The following is a 15,983-nucleotide window of genomic DNA, read 5'->3' as shown; positions in this document are numbered from 1 at the left end:
TACTTCCATTCACCTAACTTATAAATGCCATATTTTATCTAAAATGTATTTGATAATATTCAAATGGTAAAAGCGTGGGTTTTTTTAATGCAATTCACACTTATGTTCCTCATAATGACCTTTATGTGCATTCTTCATCTCAAGTATTTGTTTTTACTGTGTTCTTAAACCATGATCACTTCTAATTTATCCATTTTACTAGAGTTTATATACCAGTAAGCGGCATATGTTGCATTTTTGCCATTGCACGCAAACAACTTTTGTGGCCCAAAAGCACAAAACCAGGGAAATTCTCACTGGTGAAAGATATTTCAATCAGCCATTTATAACCCATACCATTTATGTAATATAGTCATATGCTAGGTCCAACAAAAGAAAAAAGATACTAACTCTGTGGCTCAGGAGCCAAGAGTGGGAGAGGAGAGACGAAACGATGGTTATGGAAAATTTTGTAACCTGTCACAACTCGATCGCTTCATGAGTGGCGTGTGTTCAAACAGATGTTTTCTTAGCCTTGGTCAGAAAATGTTGGCGTGCAAAAGTGAACAGTGAGTTAACATCAAGTTTCTTGTGAAACTGATGAAATCCATGATGGAAACTTTTCAGTTATTGACTGAGGCTTATGCTGAGGAGATCCCAAGGATAGAGTCACTGCTCAACGTCACCCGTTGTTTATTGGTATAGGTAGAAGATGTGAAAGCAAAGAAGACGGAGTTCCTCAACAGCCTTTCAGAAGATGATCTGTAGCATTGCTTTAAATGCTGGCAGCATCATATGCAGTTGTGTGTTGGCTCAGAAGGAAAATGCTTTGAGGGTTTTCATAGTTGATATTCCTTATTTGTTAAGTGAGTTACAGGCACAGTCTCATTTGTTTTGTGTTGGGCCTTGTATGACAGAGTGATCCACTTGCAGGCTGCCTGGCCGCTTCCTCTTCCCTCCGCCTGCTTGGGATTATAGACAACCAGTCAACTTCATATCTCCTTGTGCCCGTCACAAACCAAGTGGAGAACTGGATTGTTCCTGCTGTGCATCAGAGTACATAATGTGTTGGCAGCAGTTGCTGTCTGCGGGATTCAAGAAGGCAGCAGCTCAGTTACCTCTGGCTCCTGTAGCAGTCCTGTCTCTCTCTGTGCTGTGAAAGGCTCAAGAGATGCACTCAGTCTCTGCATTTTCAGGATGGAAGGCAACTGCTGAAGATAAGGCACTGAAAAGTGTGCAACCCTGGGTATGGCTACTATGGGTGCTAAGGATTATTTATCCTGAATAAAAGTATAGCATGCACCAAACATGCAGCAGCCTTTAACTAGAGATTTATTTTCATATACTTGGAATTTGCTCTACCGTATGGCATTTAATATCAAAATAAGTCTTTAAGATGCATGAGTTACTACACAACTGCAGTCTGTATTTTCATTCAAAAAAAAAAATCTTTTGTCATTTAGCTTGCCTAGAACTTTGACTTTTAGTACTAAGTTCTGTTGAGTTTTGTTTTTTTTTTTAACTTAAACATTAAAATTAAATGGGGTTTTTGACTGCATAAACTCTCAACAGTTGGACTACACAATAACCATTTTCATTTGGGCATCTATATCGGGAGAGTTGTTGCTGAGCACTATGTTTCTTCTCTGCCTGCTTGTCAGTTTTCTATGCAGGGAGCCTTTCTCCTGATTTGATACAAAGAAGATTTTGGCTATAGTCAGTATATGTATTTGTTATTGTAAGAAGTGTTCATCAAAGCAAAATCACCTAAGCTCGTATTTAAATCTACTCTACTTGGATTGAGCACAATGCTGAACCAGTGAAGATAAAATATTTGACAGTTTGGGGCTGGGTCTGTGTTTGCTTTCAGTAGTGGCTTATTTTCACCAGTTTTAGAACTGCTCTTGTGGTTCTGCAAAGTAGACCTAGAATGAAAGTTTTTACGTTGCTTGAAGAGTTAGGAGTGTGTGCAGTATAACTCTGTGCATCCTTGGGGATATAGACATGAGAATATATTGCACTCATAGCTTCAATTCTTTGATTGTCATAAAATACACAAAGTTAAGTGTTTCACAGGCTGCAAATAGTTTTGGGGTTTTTTTTTATGTAGACAAAGCATAGGCCAAAACAGTGTCTTTTAGGCAAGAAAACTTAGCTTGAAGCTGACAGTACTAACAAAAATAATCCTCAAACGTTTTTATACTTCAGATCTTTAATGCTGATGTATTTTTTCCCCCAAGACAGTCTTTGTGCCGCTCCTAGTGGTCTCTTTAACTGTATTTGCTTCTGAAAAAGCAATGGCTGTGTATTGGTCATGTTGATTTTCATATTTAACTTCAGAAATAAGTTTTAACATGAAAACTGTTGATCACTAAAGTCAAATAGGAAGCTTTTCCTGTGTTTTTCTGCACCATACTATAATTTTGGAGGATTCTGTATAACAGCTTTTGGCTTTTCTAGGTGCTGCTTAAGCTTCTGTGAAAATGCAGAAGTAAGAAAGTAAAAATAAAACCCTAAAATGTGGCAGTAAAAGCAAAACTGATACTTAAAAGGTATATTCTGTTGGTTGCAAGCTGGGGGGTTCTGGCTGCAAATTAATTTCTTGCTGATAAAGAACATTTCCATGCCTCCTGACAAAACTGATCCTGTCTTTTCATCAGACTTTTAATTTTTGTGGACCGTGCTTATGTTAACATCTTTACCTACTGTGAATTTTTGTGGAAGGAATAGCTAGTATGTTTTTGTTTTTAAAGCAGTCATTTGTATCTGTGGTTTGAGGGTTCTATGAAGAAGCTGGCCTTGATTTGTCATGAGTGCAAAAGTGTGCTGTGTGCATACTTAAAGGAACCAGGACTCACCATTTACAGACAAAAGCAAGGTAACTCTTGAAAGTAACCTGTACCAGAATATATTATTGTGGTATATTTTAAATAATTTATTCAGCTTGTTAAAACATAGGCTTATAAGTAAAACCTAGCTTTTTTTCTCCTCTTTTTGTTTCTCATTTAGCAGTACTGTGATACACAATTAGCCATTTCTCTGCCATTCATGTTCTTATTTCTGCGTTTCCTGCTTTCTCTCACTTGTCACCTCTGCTTTCTTCTTCAAGCTAGTTACAACAGCTTTGGGGGATTTTTAATGTTCTTGGGATGTTCAAGTCAGTGTGGTCTTTATTGCTATGTCTCCTGAATATGTCTCAGGTCTTATTTAGCTTTATGAAAATTTTTTTTTAAGAATAGCACCCAGGGATCTGCCCTGAAGCAGATATGGACAGTCATGGGTGGCATAGCATGTTGGAGAATATGGGCAGGTATTTAGAAGACTTCTGACTTCCAGTGATTTGGAACTCCTGAACAACTACAGGACCCTGATGAAGTGATAGAATGTTTGGAAGGAAAATGCTGTGGCTGTTCCAGAGAAGCACAGCTTACCACACTGCTAGGCCCTGGCCAGTATCAGTCAAACATTGCTCAGTATTATGCAGCACCCTTAGGAGGAAAAGAGGGAAAGCAGACTGACAAGCACTGCAGCTACTCCAACTGTAATAAAGGTAACTGTGACTGCTCAGACCCTGACAACAGGCACTGTAGCTGAACCAGAGAACCCACCCATGACAGTACCAATCACCCCTATACAAAAGAAGAAATACACAATAAAAAAATCAATTCACTTAGTAAAGGATGAAAATGAACCAGGGCCATAATGAGAATAGGAGTAAGATGCAGAACCAGAGATAATAACCTCATCCCTATCCCTGAGTGAACTGAGATATTCAGAAAGATTTCAACCACCATCCAGGCAAGCACGGTTTTACCTGGCTGTTCTGATTCTGGAATAATGGGGCCAGTACTTTGGAATTAGAGGATAGGAAAGTCAAGCAGCTGGGATGTCTATCTGAGGAAGGGGGCATTGATGAGGCAATTGAAAAGAAGACACAAGCCATGAGCGTCTGGAGGTGACTCCTTGTCAGGTGTGAAGGAATGGTACCCTTTCAAGGAAGCTGTTACATGTCACCCAGGCAAGTGGACCACCGTGGAGAGAGGTATCCAGTACCTGAGGGAATAAGCTGTGCTGGAGTGATTTATGATCCAGATAATGAGCAGTTACCCACAGATCCGGGTGAAGTCTAGTGCACATGATCCATGCCATGGAAGTTTGTAGAAAGTGCACCATCATCACATGCCAGTTTATTGGCAGTAAAGACCTGGAAAGAAGATAAGGGTGAAAATGGTGGATTAATTGGCTGGACAACTCTGATAATACAGAGGTAGGTCTCTCTTCCTGCCTAAGGGCTTGCATCTTTGCAGTGGATAAACTGTCCCAGGAGGTCCAGCAACTCAAAGAGTATACACCCAATTCCCTGCCTGTATGGACCAGTATCTCAGCTGTTAGAGGAGCAAGTGTTTCTTTCCTCAAGAGAAAAGATGTAGAGGGTACACACCACAAGCCATCCTGTGTTTTTTCCTGCATGACCATGGAGGTGACATGAGGAAGTGGGATGGAAAGCCTACCTTGACCCTAGGGGCATGAGTATGTGAGTTGCAAGGAAAAGCAACCACAAAAAGGGACTCTTCCAGGAAAGATGCCACGCCACTTTCCAGTGGGCAATTCATGAGACAGAGTAAAAGTGCTGATCTTATTTCAGATTCATTTTTACAAAAAGTAATGAATACTATCGCCAGAATTAGAGGGGCCCTACCTCCAGCCAGGCAGAGGAAAGGGACTCTCAGCTTTATTGGACTGTGTGGATTTGATGGTTTAGTACATCAGATCCACGAAGGTGTAAGACTCTAGTGGACAACTGTGCACAATGTACCCTAATGCCATGAAGCTGTAAAATGGGAGAACCCATCTGTGTTTCTGGAGTGACAGAAGGATCCCAAAAGCTAACTGTATGGTAAGCCAAAATGACTGTGACTGGGAATGACTGGCAAAAGCACCTGATTGTGACTGACCCAGAGGCGGTGTGCATCCTTGGCATAGACTACCTCAGGAGAGGTTATTTCAAGAACCCAAAAGAGAACTGGTGGGCTCTCAGTATAGTGGCCCTGGAGACAGACGAAATTAGGCAGCTGTCTACCTTGCCTGGTCTCTCGGAGGACCCTTCTGTTGTAGAGCTGCTGAGGGTCAAAGAACAACAGATCCCAATCCCTAATGCAGTGGTACATCAGTGGCATTATTGCACCAACCGAGACTCTGATTCCCATCCATAAGCTTATTTGTCAACTGGACAGCCAAGGAGTGATCAGCAAGACTCGCTCACTCTTTAATAGTCACATATGGCCGATATGAAAGTCTAATGGAGAGTGAACACTAACAGTAGACTGTTGTGGTCTCAATGGAGTCATGCCACCATTGAGTGCTGTTGTGCCAGACATGCTAGAACTTCAGTACAAACTGGCAGCTAAGTGGTATGTCACAATTGATATCACTAATGGGTTCTTCGCAACCCCCCTGGCAGCAGAGTGCAGGCCAAAATTTGCTTTCATATGGAGGGGCATCCAACACACCTGGTATCAACTGCCCCAGGGATGGAAACACAACATTTCCTATGGACTGATCCAGACTGTAATGGAACAACGTCAAGATATAGAACAGCAATGACATCATTGTTTGAGGCAGCAGAGCAGAAGAAGTTTTTGCGAAAGAGGGTAAAATAGTTCAAACTGTTCTGGAAGCCAGTTTTGCCATAAACCAAAGCAAGGTTAAGTGTTCTGCACAGGAGATCCAGTTTGTAGGAATAAAAGGGCAAGATGGGTGTTGTCAGATCCCAGTAGAATGTGATCAACAAGATAACAGCTATGTCTTTACCAACTAGCAAAAAGGAAACACAAATTCTCTTAGGCATTGTGGGGTTTGGGATGATGCACATTCCAAACTACAGCCTAATTGTAAACCTTCTCTGTCAGGTGACCTGGAAGAAGAATGATTTTAAAAGGGGTCTGAGTGACAGTTGTTATCAAAACAATTGATACTTGTTGGTCCTCATGCAAAATACTGATTTGCAGGTTAAAACCATAACTTCAGTTAATTTCAATGTGAAAATGAAAGTTGATGTTGTGGTTTAACCCTGGTAGGCAGGTAAGCCCCACGCTTGCTCACTGCCTCTCTTTGGATGGAGAAGAAAAAAATCAGAAGGGTAAAAGTATGAAAACTGTTTATGATTTCTGTCTCCTCTCCCTCCTGTTCTTGTGACTGTTGTGCTGCAGAACAGGCTGCCTCTTGTGATGCTCGCTCCCATTCCCTCTAATTCCCTCCCATTCCCCTCAGATATGTCATTATGTTGAGCCCTTTGAGCCCCACATTGGGTGCCAAAAAAGGGTGGTTGTGGTTTAAGCCTGGTAGACAGCTAAGCCCCATAGAGGCACTTACTCCCCCTCCAGTGGGCTGGGTGGAGAATTGGTAGGGCAAAAGTGAGAAAACTCATGGTTTGAGATACAGAACAGAAAAAACAAGTCATTCAAAAACACCCAGTTGCTTACCACCATCTGATCGATGTCTAGTCAGTTCCTGAGAAATGGCAGCCCTGGCAAATTCCCTCCTCAGCTTTTATTGTCGAGTATGAGGCCATATGTTATGGGGTGTACATTTGTTATGGGATGTACCTTGGGATCGGCTGTCCTGGCTTTGTCCCTTCCCAGCTTCTTGGTTGGAAGCCTGCTCGCTGGTAGGGCAGTGTGAGAGGAAAAAAAGATCTTCATGCTATGCAAGCCCTATTCCCTGATAAACAAAGCAGCCCTGTGTTATCAACATCATTTTTATCACAAACCCAAATCATAGTCCTGTATGAGCTACTGTGAAGAAATGTAACTATCCCAGCCAAAACCAGTGCAGCTGTTTACTCAAGCCAGCCACAATTTGATGTGTTTGTGGTTCAAGTTATAAGCTTTTATCTGGTGAACAGTTTTGTTTGTTGGCTCATGTTTTCCATTAAAGTAGCTATATATGGCAATGTATTTATCAAAGTATTTGTCAGGTCTAAAAGGTATAGAAGTGACTAGCCAGCATGTATACTTTATATGCATTTTGTTATTAGTATTTATTCTAACGAAGAATATGTGCTCCTTTGTACATATTAATAAAGAGGCGGTATTTTGGTATATCAACTGAAGTTTGAGGCTATGTTGTAGATTTGAATTAAAAAGGAAAATCAGGTTCATGTATATTATGTGGAGATGTGCATTGAGTTAGTGTACTGAGCTCAGCTAGGGAAGGGTCATTTTCCTGGTATGGGTGGGGAAAGAGTTGATTTGAAGCAGGGAAAAAGGACACAGCTGGGGCAGCTGACCAAACTGGCGGGTGAGGAATTCTATGCCATGGACGTCATCTGCGTTACATACGAGGAGGTAGCTGCTGGGTGGCACAACTCACACAGGAGGGTTCAGTTCACCATTTGGTGGCATACTGCGATTGTGACTCAAGAGTGCATATGTGTATCATTTTTTCTTCAAGCAGTGAGCAGTTGATTGCTCACTTTATTTATTTTGCTGTTATTGTTGTTGTATGGGTTTGGGTTTTTTCTCTGATTCTTCTCCCAACCCTATCCAAGAGCAGTGTGGATCTTTGTTGCCAGCAGCCACTAACCATGACAGTTAGTCTCTACCCACAGAAAGAACAATAAATAGAATTATTTTCACATTGAGATCAGCTGAGGTTTGACACAGATGTGCCATAAAAAGTCTCATGACCCATCAGAGAAGTTAGTGGTAGTTGTATTAAAACTTCTTTACACCAGCTGAGTTGAGCAATATTGTGTGTATGTGTTCAGGATAATAGAAGTTTAATTTTATGGAGCTTAACATCTAGTGTCATGCCAGACATTTAATTGTTCTTGGTATAACTGCCTCTTTACCCATCTTTGAGTCAAACAACTTTCAGCTCCCCTTTTGTAAACGATGTTAAAATTTGAAATTTTTGTTTGTGCCTAAATACATAAACCCATTTGGTTTTAATCTGAAAATATAGTTGCATCTGTGGGACATCACTGTTGCATTACTATTTACTTAGCATCAGCAATGATCAAGATTATTTTAATCACATAAAAAGAGAAGATCTGTGCCAGGGAGGGAGTGTGGAAGTGTGCAGCTCAGATGTGTGGCTTTGGAAATGTATAAGCAGACCAGTGACTGAGCCTGAGCAAAGATCAGAGCTGATTTATCAGGTATTCACAAGAGCTATTTTTTCTATACTACTCTGTATGCTTTGAGTTTATTTTCCTCATTGAACTACTTTGTGTAACTGCAGTCACCAAATTTGTTAGAGTTTGAAGGAAAGCTTAGGTAACTGAAAACACCCATATGTCATCTCTCCTTCTTTAATTTCTGGTTTTCAAAAAACATTGCTTAATTTTCCTCAGGTGTTTGAATTTGATAGTCATTAACATGTTGAAAATATAGTAAGGGGCTTAGGAGGCTTCAATATTTTAAATTTGCTGTTTAATAAAGTGTATCTTCTGTAATTATAACTGAACTAAAGGCAGTTGTATTCTTTACCTCATTTATAAGCTACACGTTGCTAAATTCTTAAATATTTTCTTGGAAAAACACTTCTGTACATGTGTTTAAAATGCTGATCTCTGAAACCTATTAAAACAGTGAAATACATAAAAACTGTAATGGTTTTTATAGCTCTTTAAGATAGGAGACAATTTACTTTTTGCAAAATTAATCTATTATTTACATACATAAATTGGTAGTATTAATGTCTATATACAAGATTCCTTATGCAGGTTCAAACCACTTTGTGGAAATCTCCGTAAAGAGTTAGTGTTCTACTTTAGTCCCGCAGGTGATGCGTGAGAACTTCCTATTTTGTTTTCTTGGATAAATAAGAGCAAAATACTTCTGAAAAGTAACTTCTCATTTTCACAACCAGACTTCTCATTTTGTAACAGGAAGAAAGAGGCAGGATTAGTAGCTGTACAGTATTGCATTTGGTACATCTCAAATCGTTGTCCTGGAGTGACAGAGGACAGCATCCATTCGTTTTAAACAATCATATCAAAGATTTCTTCTTTAAAGAACTTGAGTAGGGAGTGGTAGTAGATCGCTCTTGTGTGTATTGCCCAAGTTTTATTTCTGAAGTACTTTCCAGAGCTAGGCCTGAATCTCCATGAAGCTTTCTGCAAATAAGTTGGAACACAGTCTTACGGACGCTTCTGGACATGAGGAAATACATAACGGGGTCTAGGCAGCTGTTAAAAGACGAAAATATGAGCATCACCTCATTGCATGTGTGAATTATTTCTTTCCAATAACAAGATGTGGTTTGTAACTGTGATGTAATGTAAACAAACCGAAACACATGGTACGGAACAAAACATATGGTGAAAATAACGAGTACGATGAAGGAATTCCTTGCTGTCTGGGTGTATTTTCCTGCATTGGGAAAATTTGCTCTTTTCTTTGCAATTTTCAGAAGGTTCTTGGCAATTTTAACATATGAAAGTATTAAAAGGAAAAAAACTATCCAAAAAATTATTACAATAATATAATTTAAAATTGCTTCTATCTTTGCATTCTGTTTATTTCGGTAATGGAAGCACATTGTTGAATTGCTGTCCTTGCTTTTAGAGAGAGATGGTACAACTACTATTAAAAATCCTGTTAGTGCAAGTGCCCACACCACACAACAAATATGTATGCTTCGTGTAGTAGTTAACATTTTAGGACGCTTCACAGACTTGTTTATTTTTACATAACGATCTAGACTAATTAGTCCCAACAGCACTATGCTGATATACATGTTCATATAAAATAGAGTTCCTACAATCTTGCATAAAATCAGTCCAAACGTCCAGGTGTTCTTTTTAATGTGATAGAGTATTCGGAAGGGAAGACAGAAGATCAGCAGAAGGTCTGCAACAGCCACATTTAGCAAGTAAATTTGGATAGAATTCCTTTTCTGATGAATGCACAGGAAAGCAAACAGGGCTATGATATTTCCAACCAGCCCAATGACAAAAATAATAGAGTAAAAAACTATCAAAGTAAGTGAAAGTGAGTCGTCATCATCTAAGGGACAATTGTTTTTGATTTCTGAGGCATTTATGGCTAGTTTGGTTTGATTACTCCAGAAGACTTCCTTGTGTGGAAGAGTGGTCAGTAAATCAGCTGCAGCTGTCGCCATCATTTGTGAGGATTTTTTAGCTGTTCTGTAGGAATGCAAAGAAAAATTTTAACAATTGAAATACTATTGGATCATTTTCACATTTTCTTGCTTTATTGCATACAGTCTTGCGTGATATAAACACGGAATACAATAATTAAAAAAACTAAATGCACCAAAGTAGAACTGTAGCTGAGTAGTAGAACTTCGAGCTGATTGTCATGTAATTCTATATATATATGTACAATGTAAGTCTAGATAAATCAGTTCTCTATTTTTCTTTATGTGAACTAGGAATGAGCAGGTGGAACAAACTACTCATACAGACAACTGGTTTTGTATTTACTGTCTTGTATTGTTTTGAAAATTAATTATTATGTTTGACTGCAAACTTTATAAATTTAATTTTTTTGTTTCAGTGCAAATAATTTTTTTAAGTTTTGGTGTTAAGATTGTCTTTCTGACACAGAAAACTTTTTAGTGAGGATGCAAAAATATGTTAGCACAGCTAAGTGAAGAATTCTCAGTGATGAATACATCAAACCAAATCTAAAAGCATCCAGTAGTAGTTTATAATAAGTACAGATCTCTCATGTGCAGTCAGTAGTTTTCAGTTAGAAAAGCAATTGTCCATTAGTATTTATTTGACTGTGAAATCTGTTATAAGTAAAACTGAGTCAGTACTCTTACAGTAGCTTGTTTTTAATAATTTATATCTTCATGTAAATTTAAGTTCACAAATCAATATTATGCAAATATAACTGGAAGCCACGTTAATGCAGTAGCATATTGTTTTCACATCTTCCTTGTTTTTATTGCTTTTGTTGTTTTCATTTCAGAGTTTTTAATTTCACTAAACTTATTTTTGACCAGGAAGGTAGAATCTGGAAGGTAAAAGTCAGCTTTAACCAAAGAAGGAAAATCAAAAAAAAGCATATTATTAGGAGGACAGGATTGCAATGAGCTGTTCAGAGAGTTAGTTAATACTGATTAGAGTGGTGCAACTTTTGTCCTCAATTTGTATGTCATGAAAGTTTCCATAAATAATTTTATTCATTTACGAATACATAAATTTTATTTTAAAATATCTTAAAAGCATATATATTTAAATATATAAAATATCTGAAATATATTAAAAGTTTTTCTTAAAGGGACATATCTCACAAAGACTTCATAGTTGGGTTTGATATTCTGAGCTTAGTTGTCCAACAACAGTAACAAGAAAAAAAGCAACAAAACACTGTCATATGCATAACTTTAAAATATTTTCTCATTTGCATGCTATGTCTTAAAAAAGAAAATTTACATTTAAATGTGTGATATAGCAGTGAAAATTGCAGTACATTAGGTAAAATTCTTAACGAAACCTAATGTACATACAGAATCTGAGTTATTGAGAGGGCAGTCTAAAATGTTTTAACATCCTATCTTGCCTGATCTTACAGTTGCATTAAATTTGTACAACGTGTTAGCAGTTTTAAAAGTTTTTCTGTTTTCATATTGTCAGGGCAAGAAGTAATTTTAAAAGCTTGATTAAAAAAACATGATGCTTTCAAATATATCTTGAAACCTATCTAGTACTACAATTTCTTGTTTATGTCACTTTTCTATAAAAGTGCTTGACATAACGTGTAAATAGCAGCAAGTTTTAGGTCAATGAGAGAGAAAAACCAACTACACTGCAGATACATTGGAAGCATAACTTTTTGCTATCACAAGTTTTGTCATCTGTAAGCAAGTAGGCATGCTTAAACATAGATAAATTTAATTAACAAAGGGCCTGAGGGTCATTAGTACCTTTCCAGTTAAAAGGAGTTTTAACAGCAATCTGTTTTACTATAGCTAAAGTATAAAAGAAGGCACTTACCATTTAAGAACCATGTTAAGAACTTCTGCTGATTTTCAAAACCACTGGTGAAGACAGGGAGGAGTGACATGCAAGCCCTCTTATTAGAAAGCTTAAGCACCAGCTGCTTTGAGAAAGTGGTGAGAATCAGCTGACACAGTACTATTTGCAGCAAGGGGAAGTTTAGCTAGTGTTGCAACTGGGTATTTTTAAAGATGTTTTTACCTAGTAAAAAGTTTGTTGGAAAGATCAATATTGCTATTAATTTGGACTTTACTGGGAAAAATTCTACAATAAAGTTTTCTATGAGTTTCACTCTGTATTGGAGATTCAGGTTTTTTTCTCTATCACTTTGTTTCTGGTGAGCAGTGTCACTTCCTTTTTGGATGACAGTTATGTTCACAGAATCATAGAATCATTTGTGTTGGTACAGCCTGTCTTTTTAATACTGCCATGGAAGGAGTCTCACATTTTCAAATGTAAGGTGAATGTAAATTGACACCGTGGTGAAATGGTACATTTTGCTTATGCTGGTGTAGTTCTCCCATCTACCTTTCTCCTTGCCTGCGAATAGGAATTTGAGGTTGGTCTCTTTCACTTAAAATGACAGCAATGAGGGAATGTGTAAGAGGCAGCTTAGCAATTTCAATAAGGCAGGAGTGAAATACAGTATGCAGAGATAATACCACTTGGTAATACTATTTTAAATAGGATGTGAGAGATGTAAAATTACATTTATAAATTGCAGATTTGAAAATTAATCCTAGAAGTCCTGATATAAAGTAGCCTAAATGTGATGACCATCTCAAGAATATTGTCTTGGCTTAGTATTCTCCTTAGCATTTGAAAAGAGAAGTTTCCGTGTTAACTTTCGTCATATATCATCTGTTTAGGAATCAAGCTTTTATGGGATTCTGCAGATTTCAGTCAGAATTCTAAACGGGCTATGCATTCTTATTTGAAGGTGCTTGTTCTTACACATTAGAAATGTAATACATGGGTGGTTACAGATTATGACTTTACAGGTAGTCGGATTGGGCTTGTGGCTTCTTTACACTGTTTGGAGTTCTTAGATTTGTACTTTAAGCAGCAATATATTTTCAAGAAGGAGTATACAAATTTGACAGTCTTGCTTTTAAATAATATGGCAAGGGAGGCTTTGAGTAAATGCAGGAAGTCATTCAGTATTAAATGCAGTAGTTTAGCTGTGTCTATTAAAAACTAAATTGTGTTCTATTAGATTTTGTCTGTATGTTGCTTCCTCCTGTACCAGTCAATCTCCATCCGAACTGTATAATATTTAATTTTTATACGTTATACCTCACTCTTAGTGGAAAGACTGGAAAATCAAAGGTATGGATGACTGTGAACCATTTCCCTCCCTAATGGAATATTTGTTAGGAACAACACAAGGTTGTTTCTTTTCTTATCTGTAGTTGGGAGGTGATGAGTGAATTCTGTGATTAAAGGTCAAATTGTGTTTTATGTTCTGTATGTGAAGGATAAGATCCCACAAAGTGTATCATAGGCAGGATATTTCTGCTGGAGAATTGAAGCAGCGTAAGGCTAATGGGTGAAAGGTAAAAAGAAAATTAATACCGGGTAAGAAATTATAGATGTTAATTTTTATCTCCATTTTATTATGATTTCACTGTCTGTTCCTTGCAAGTTCTGATAACTCATGAAAGGATTTTGCACTGCCTGGGACAGTTGAAAGGAAAGCCACTGAAGAAAGAGGAGTCCTTGCCAGAAGAAAAAATATCTGAAATTGGGATATTGTTTCAAAGAAATGACAAAATTCTAGCTTCTGTTTACAAGTTTATAAAAATAAGTTCTAAAATGCATATTATATTTCTCAAATATACAATGATTTGTCTGGGGTTTTGTCTTTTCAGCCACACTGTGTACTGCTTGCCTCAAAAGAGAATTCAGCCCCAGTGAAGCTTGGTGGCTTTGGGGTAGCAATTCAGTTAGGAGAATCTGGACTAGTTGCTGGAGGTAAGAACTTTTCCTTCGGTGTTATATAATATTATGCATGTTGTACTGCAGAGTTCTGTTCTTCCAACACAGCCTGGCCTGCAAAACAAGAGCTCAAAAATAGTCTGTCACTGAAAGCTTTATTAACATTATAAATGCACACAGTTAATCTAAATTGCTAGTAGAATGGCATTGTTGTGCATACATATAGTGAGTATCAAGTCCCTCTAAATGTTATTCAGCAGGAGCTTGTGCTGGTTTGATCAAAATAAAACTGAAAAAAGCAAAGAATTTTCCACTCTAATAAAATCTTTGGCATAGTTTTTCCATGCTTGACAGAACAAATCAAATAAAAATGCTGTCAGGATTGAAATGTATGTCAAAGCACTTGAGTAAGCGCTTACAACAGCATCGTCAATTCTCACCTATGTTTCTTAGGCAATTTCTGTCAGAATGCTGCACTATTTAATAGCAGAATCTTACTAGTTTTCACATGTGACTCTTTTCTGTGTTTTAATATTTCATTGTAATTATTGCATAAGACATCAATATCTCGATACATATGTATATTTTTTGACTAAGTGTGTTTTGTTTTCTGTGGATTTTATTTCCTCTAGCTGCCTTCCATATTGTTCCAGACAATAGGTTTATGCTTAAATCAGCCTGCACAGATGAAGACCCAATCAATTTTCTGATGCTTTCAATGCCAGAGTAGGAGACCACAACAAAAGATTTGCTAGTTTTAATTTTTTTTACTTCAAAAAGGCAACTTCCTCTCCACACCATGCTTCTTCAAAAACTCAGATTTCCTAATTAATTACTTAAAGGTCTGTGTCAATTTGATTTTATTGTGCTCTGTAAAATTAAAAGTAAATCCAATATAAGCATATCAACAACTTCCATTCTCTTCCAGACACCCTAGAAATATCCAGGTATCTCATTACCTAGAGACCTAGATGTATCTTTTCAAAGAAAATAGCCATTCAGTTAAGCTACTGTTGTTTCCTTAAAAAAAAAATAAATAAATCACGCTGTCCTTTACTTTTCCGATATTTCTCAAATGTCTTGTACTTCAGCCAGTGCTTTTTTTGTGTGTGTGATGGATCCAACACTTTTGTTTGCGGTTCTCATTTTTCTTCTTAATATTCTCGCTGAACACCTTTATCCATTTCTTCGGTTTCAGCTGCTCTTCTGCAGTTAGTCAGATACAGTGTACTTTGTTTCAGACTACTAGATATCTCGCAAGAAAACGCAAGTTCAGCTTGGCAAAAAAAAATCCTATGTTTTTCCCCAAATTTGTCATGTCTTTCCTTTCCTGTTATCATTCACCGTTCTGCGATTCCATTCATTGTTCATGTGCTCAAGCACCATGCAGTTATCAGTGCTGGTCTGGTCTGGTCTTTCCTTTTCTACATTAAAACGTTTTTATTCCTCTCTGGTTCTTTTTGCAGTACTTATAGAAGCTTCTTTCTTAAGCTTTGTTAGTATAATATTTGTCTGTGTCTGTATCTTTTGCCTCATCCATCTCCACTTCTGCTATATCACTCTACCTTAATATTTTTTTTCTTCTCTCTGAACTGTAATTCCAATTTATAGCCTTTCTGTTAGTGCTTGTTACTTTCAGCTTCAAATTCCTCTCGCTTTCAAAGATACGCAGAGTAATTCCACTTTATTGCTATGCCATGGAAGGTCTCAGTTTTACTGCTCGTTTCAAGCTTTCTCCTTAACAGATACCATATCTCTTTCTCCTCATCTTCCATTCCAGTTTTTATACCACAAACTATATCTGTTATCTAGCAATTCTTTTCCCCTCCAGAGTCCTACTTGAAGGCATATTACTAAACATTGCCGTACACAGCAGTTGCAAGATTTTTTCTTCAGCTTTACAATATCACCCCCTATGCGTTCTGTGAAGGTTAACAATACTGTCTGTTTCAACTGGGCTATAAATTTCTTGTAAAAATTTATTTATTTACATATTTAAGTTATCCATACACCCTATGGATGTTTCAATTTGTAATAATTATAATGATAAATTACAGGCACTACTTACTTCTCAGTTGTCTCCTAAATG

General features: G+C 37.5%; 2 protein-coding genes across 14 annotated transcripts in view; one reads left to right on the top strand and one right to left on the bottom strand.

Annotated features, from left to right (window-relative positions):
• CASK (calcium/calmodulin dependent serine protein kinase) overlaps positions 1 to 15,983 on the top strand; it is a 216,263-nt gene that overhangs the window by 100,884 nt on the left and 99,396 nt on the right. For all 13 annotated transcript variants that reach the window (XM_054072578.1, XM_054072566.1, XM_054072539.1 and 10 more), the window contains exon 6: positions 13,828 to 13,930. In XM_054072578.1, the coding sequence (XP_053928553.1) occupies positions 13,828 to 13,930 (103 nt within the window). The remainder of the gene's footprint in view (positions 1 to 13,827; positions 13,931 to 15,983) is intronic.
• On the bottom strand, positions 5,579 to 12,083 carry GPR34 (G protein-coupled receptor 34). The gene is made up of 2 exons (XM_054072617.1): positions 11,954 to 12,083; positions 5,579 to 10,132 (listed from the first exon to the last, which is right to left on the bottom strand). Exon 2 carries the CDS (start codon positions 10,108 to 10,110, stop codon positions 8,974 to 8,976), a length of 1,137 nt encoding a protein of 378 aa, XP_053928592.1. The 5' UTR covers positions 10,111 to 10,132; positions 11,954 to 12,083; the 3' UTR covers positions 5,579 to 8,973.

Source organism: Cuculus canorus, chromosome 1 (assembly GCF_017976375.1).
Source record: "Cuculus canorus isolate bCucCan1 chromosome 1, bCucCan1.pri, whole genome shotgun sequence".
NCBI lineage: Eukaryota > Metazoa > Chordata > Aves > Cuculiformes > Cuculidae > Cuculus > Cuculus canorus.
The sequence above is the reverse complement of the archived record's forward strand: the minus strand, read 5'-3'. Positions and strand labels throughout refer to the sequence as shown.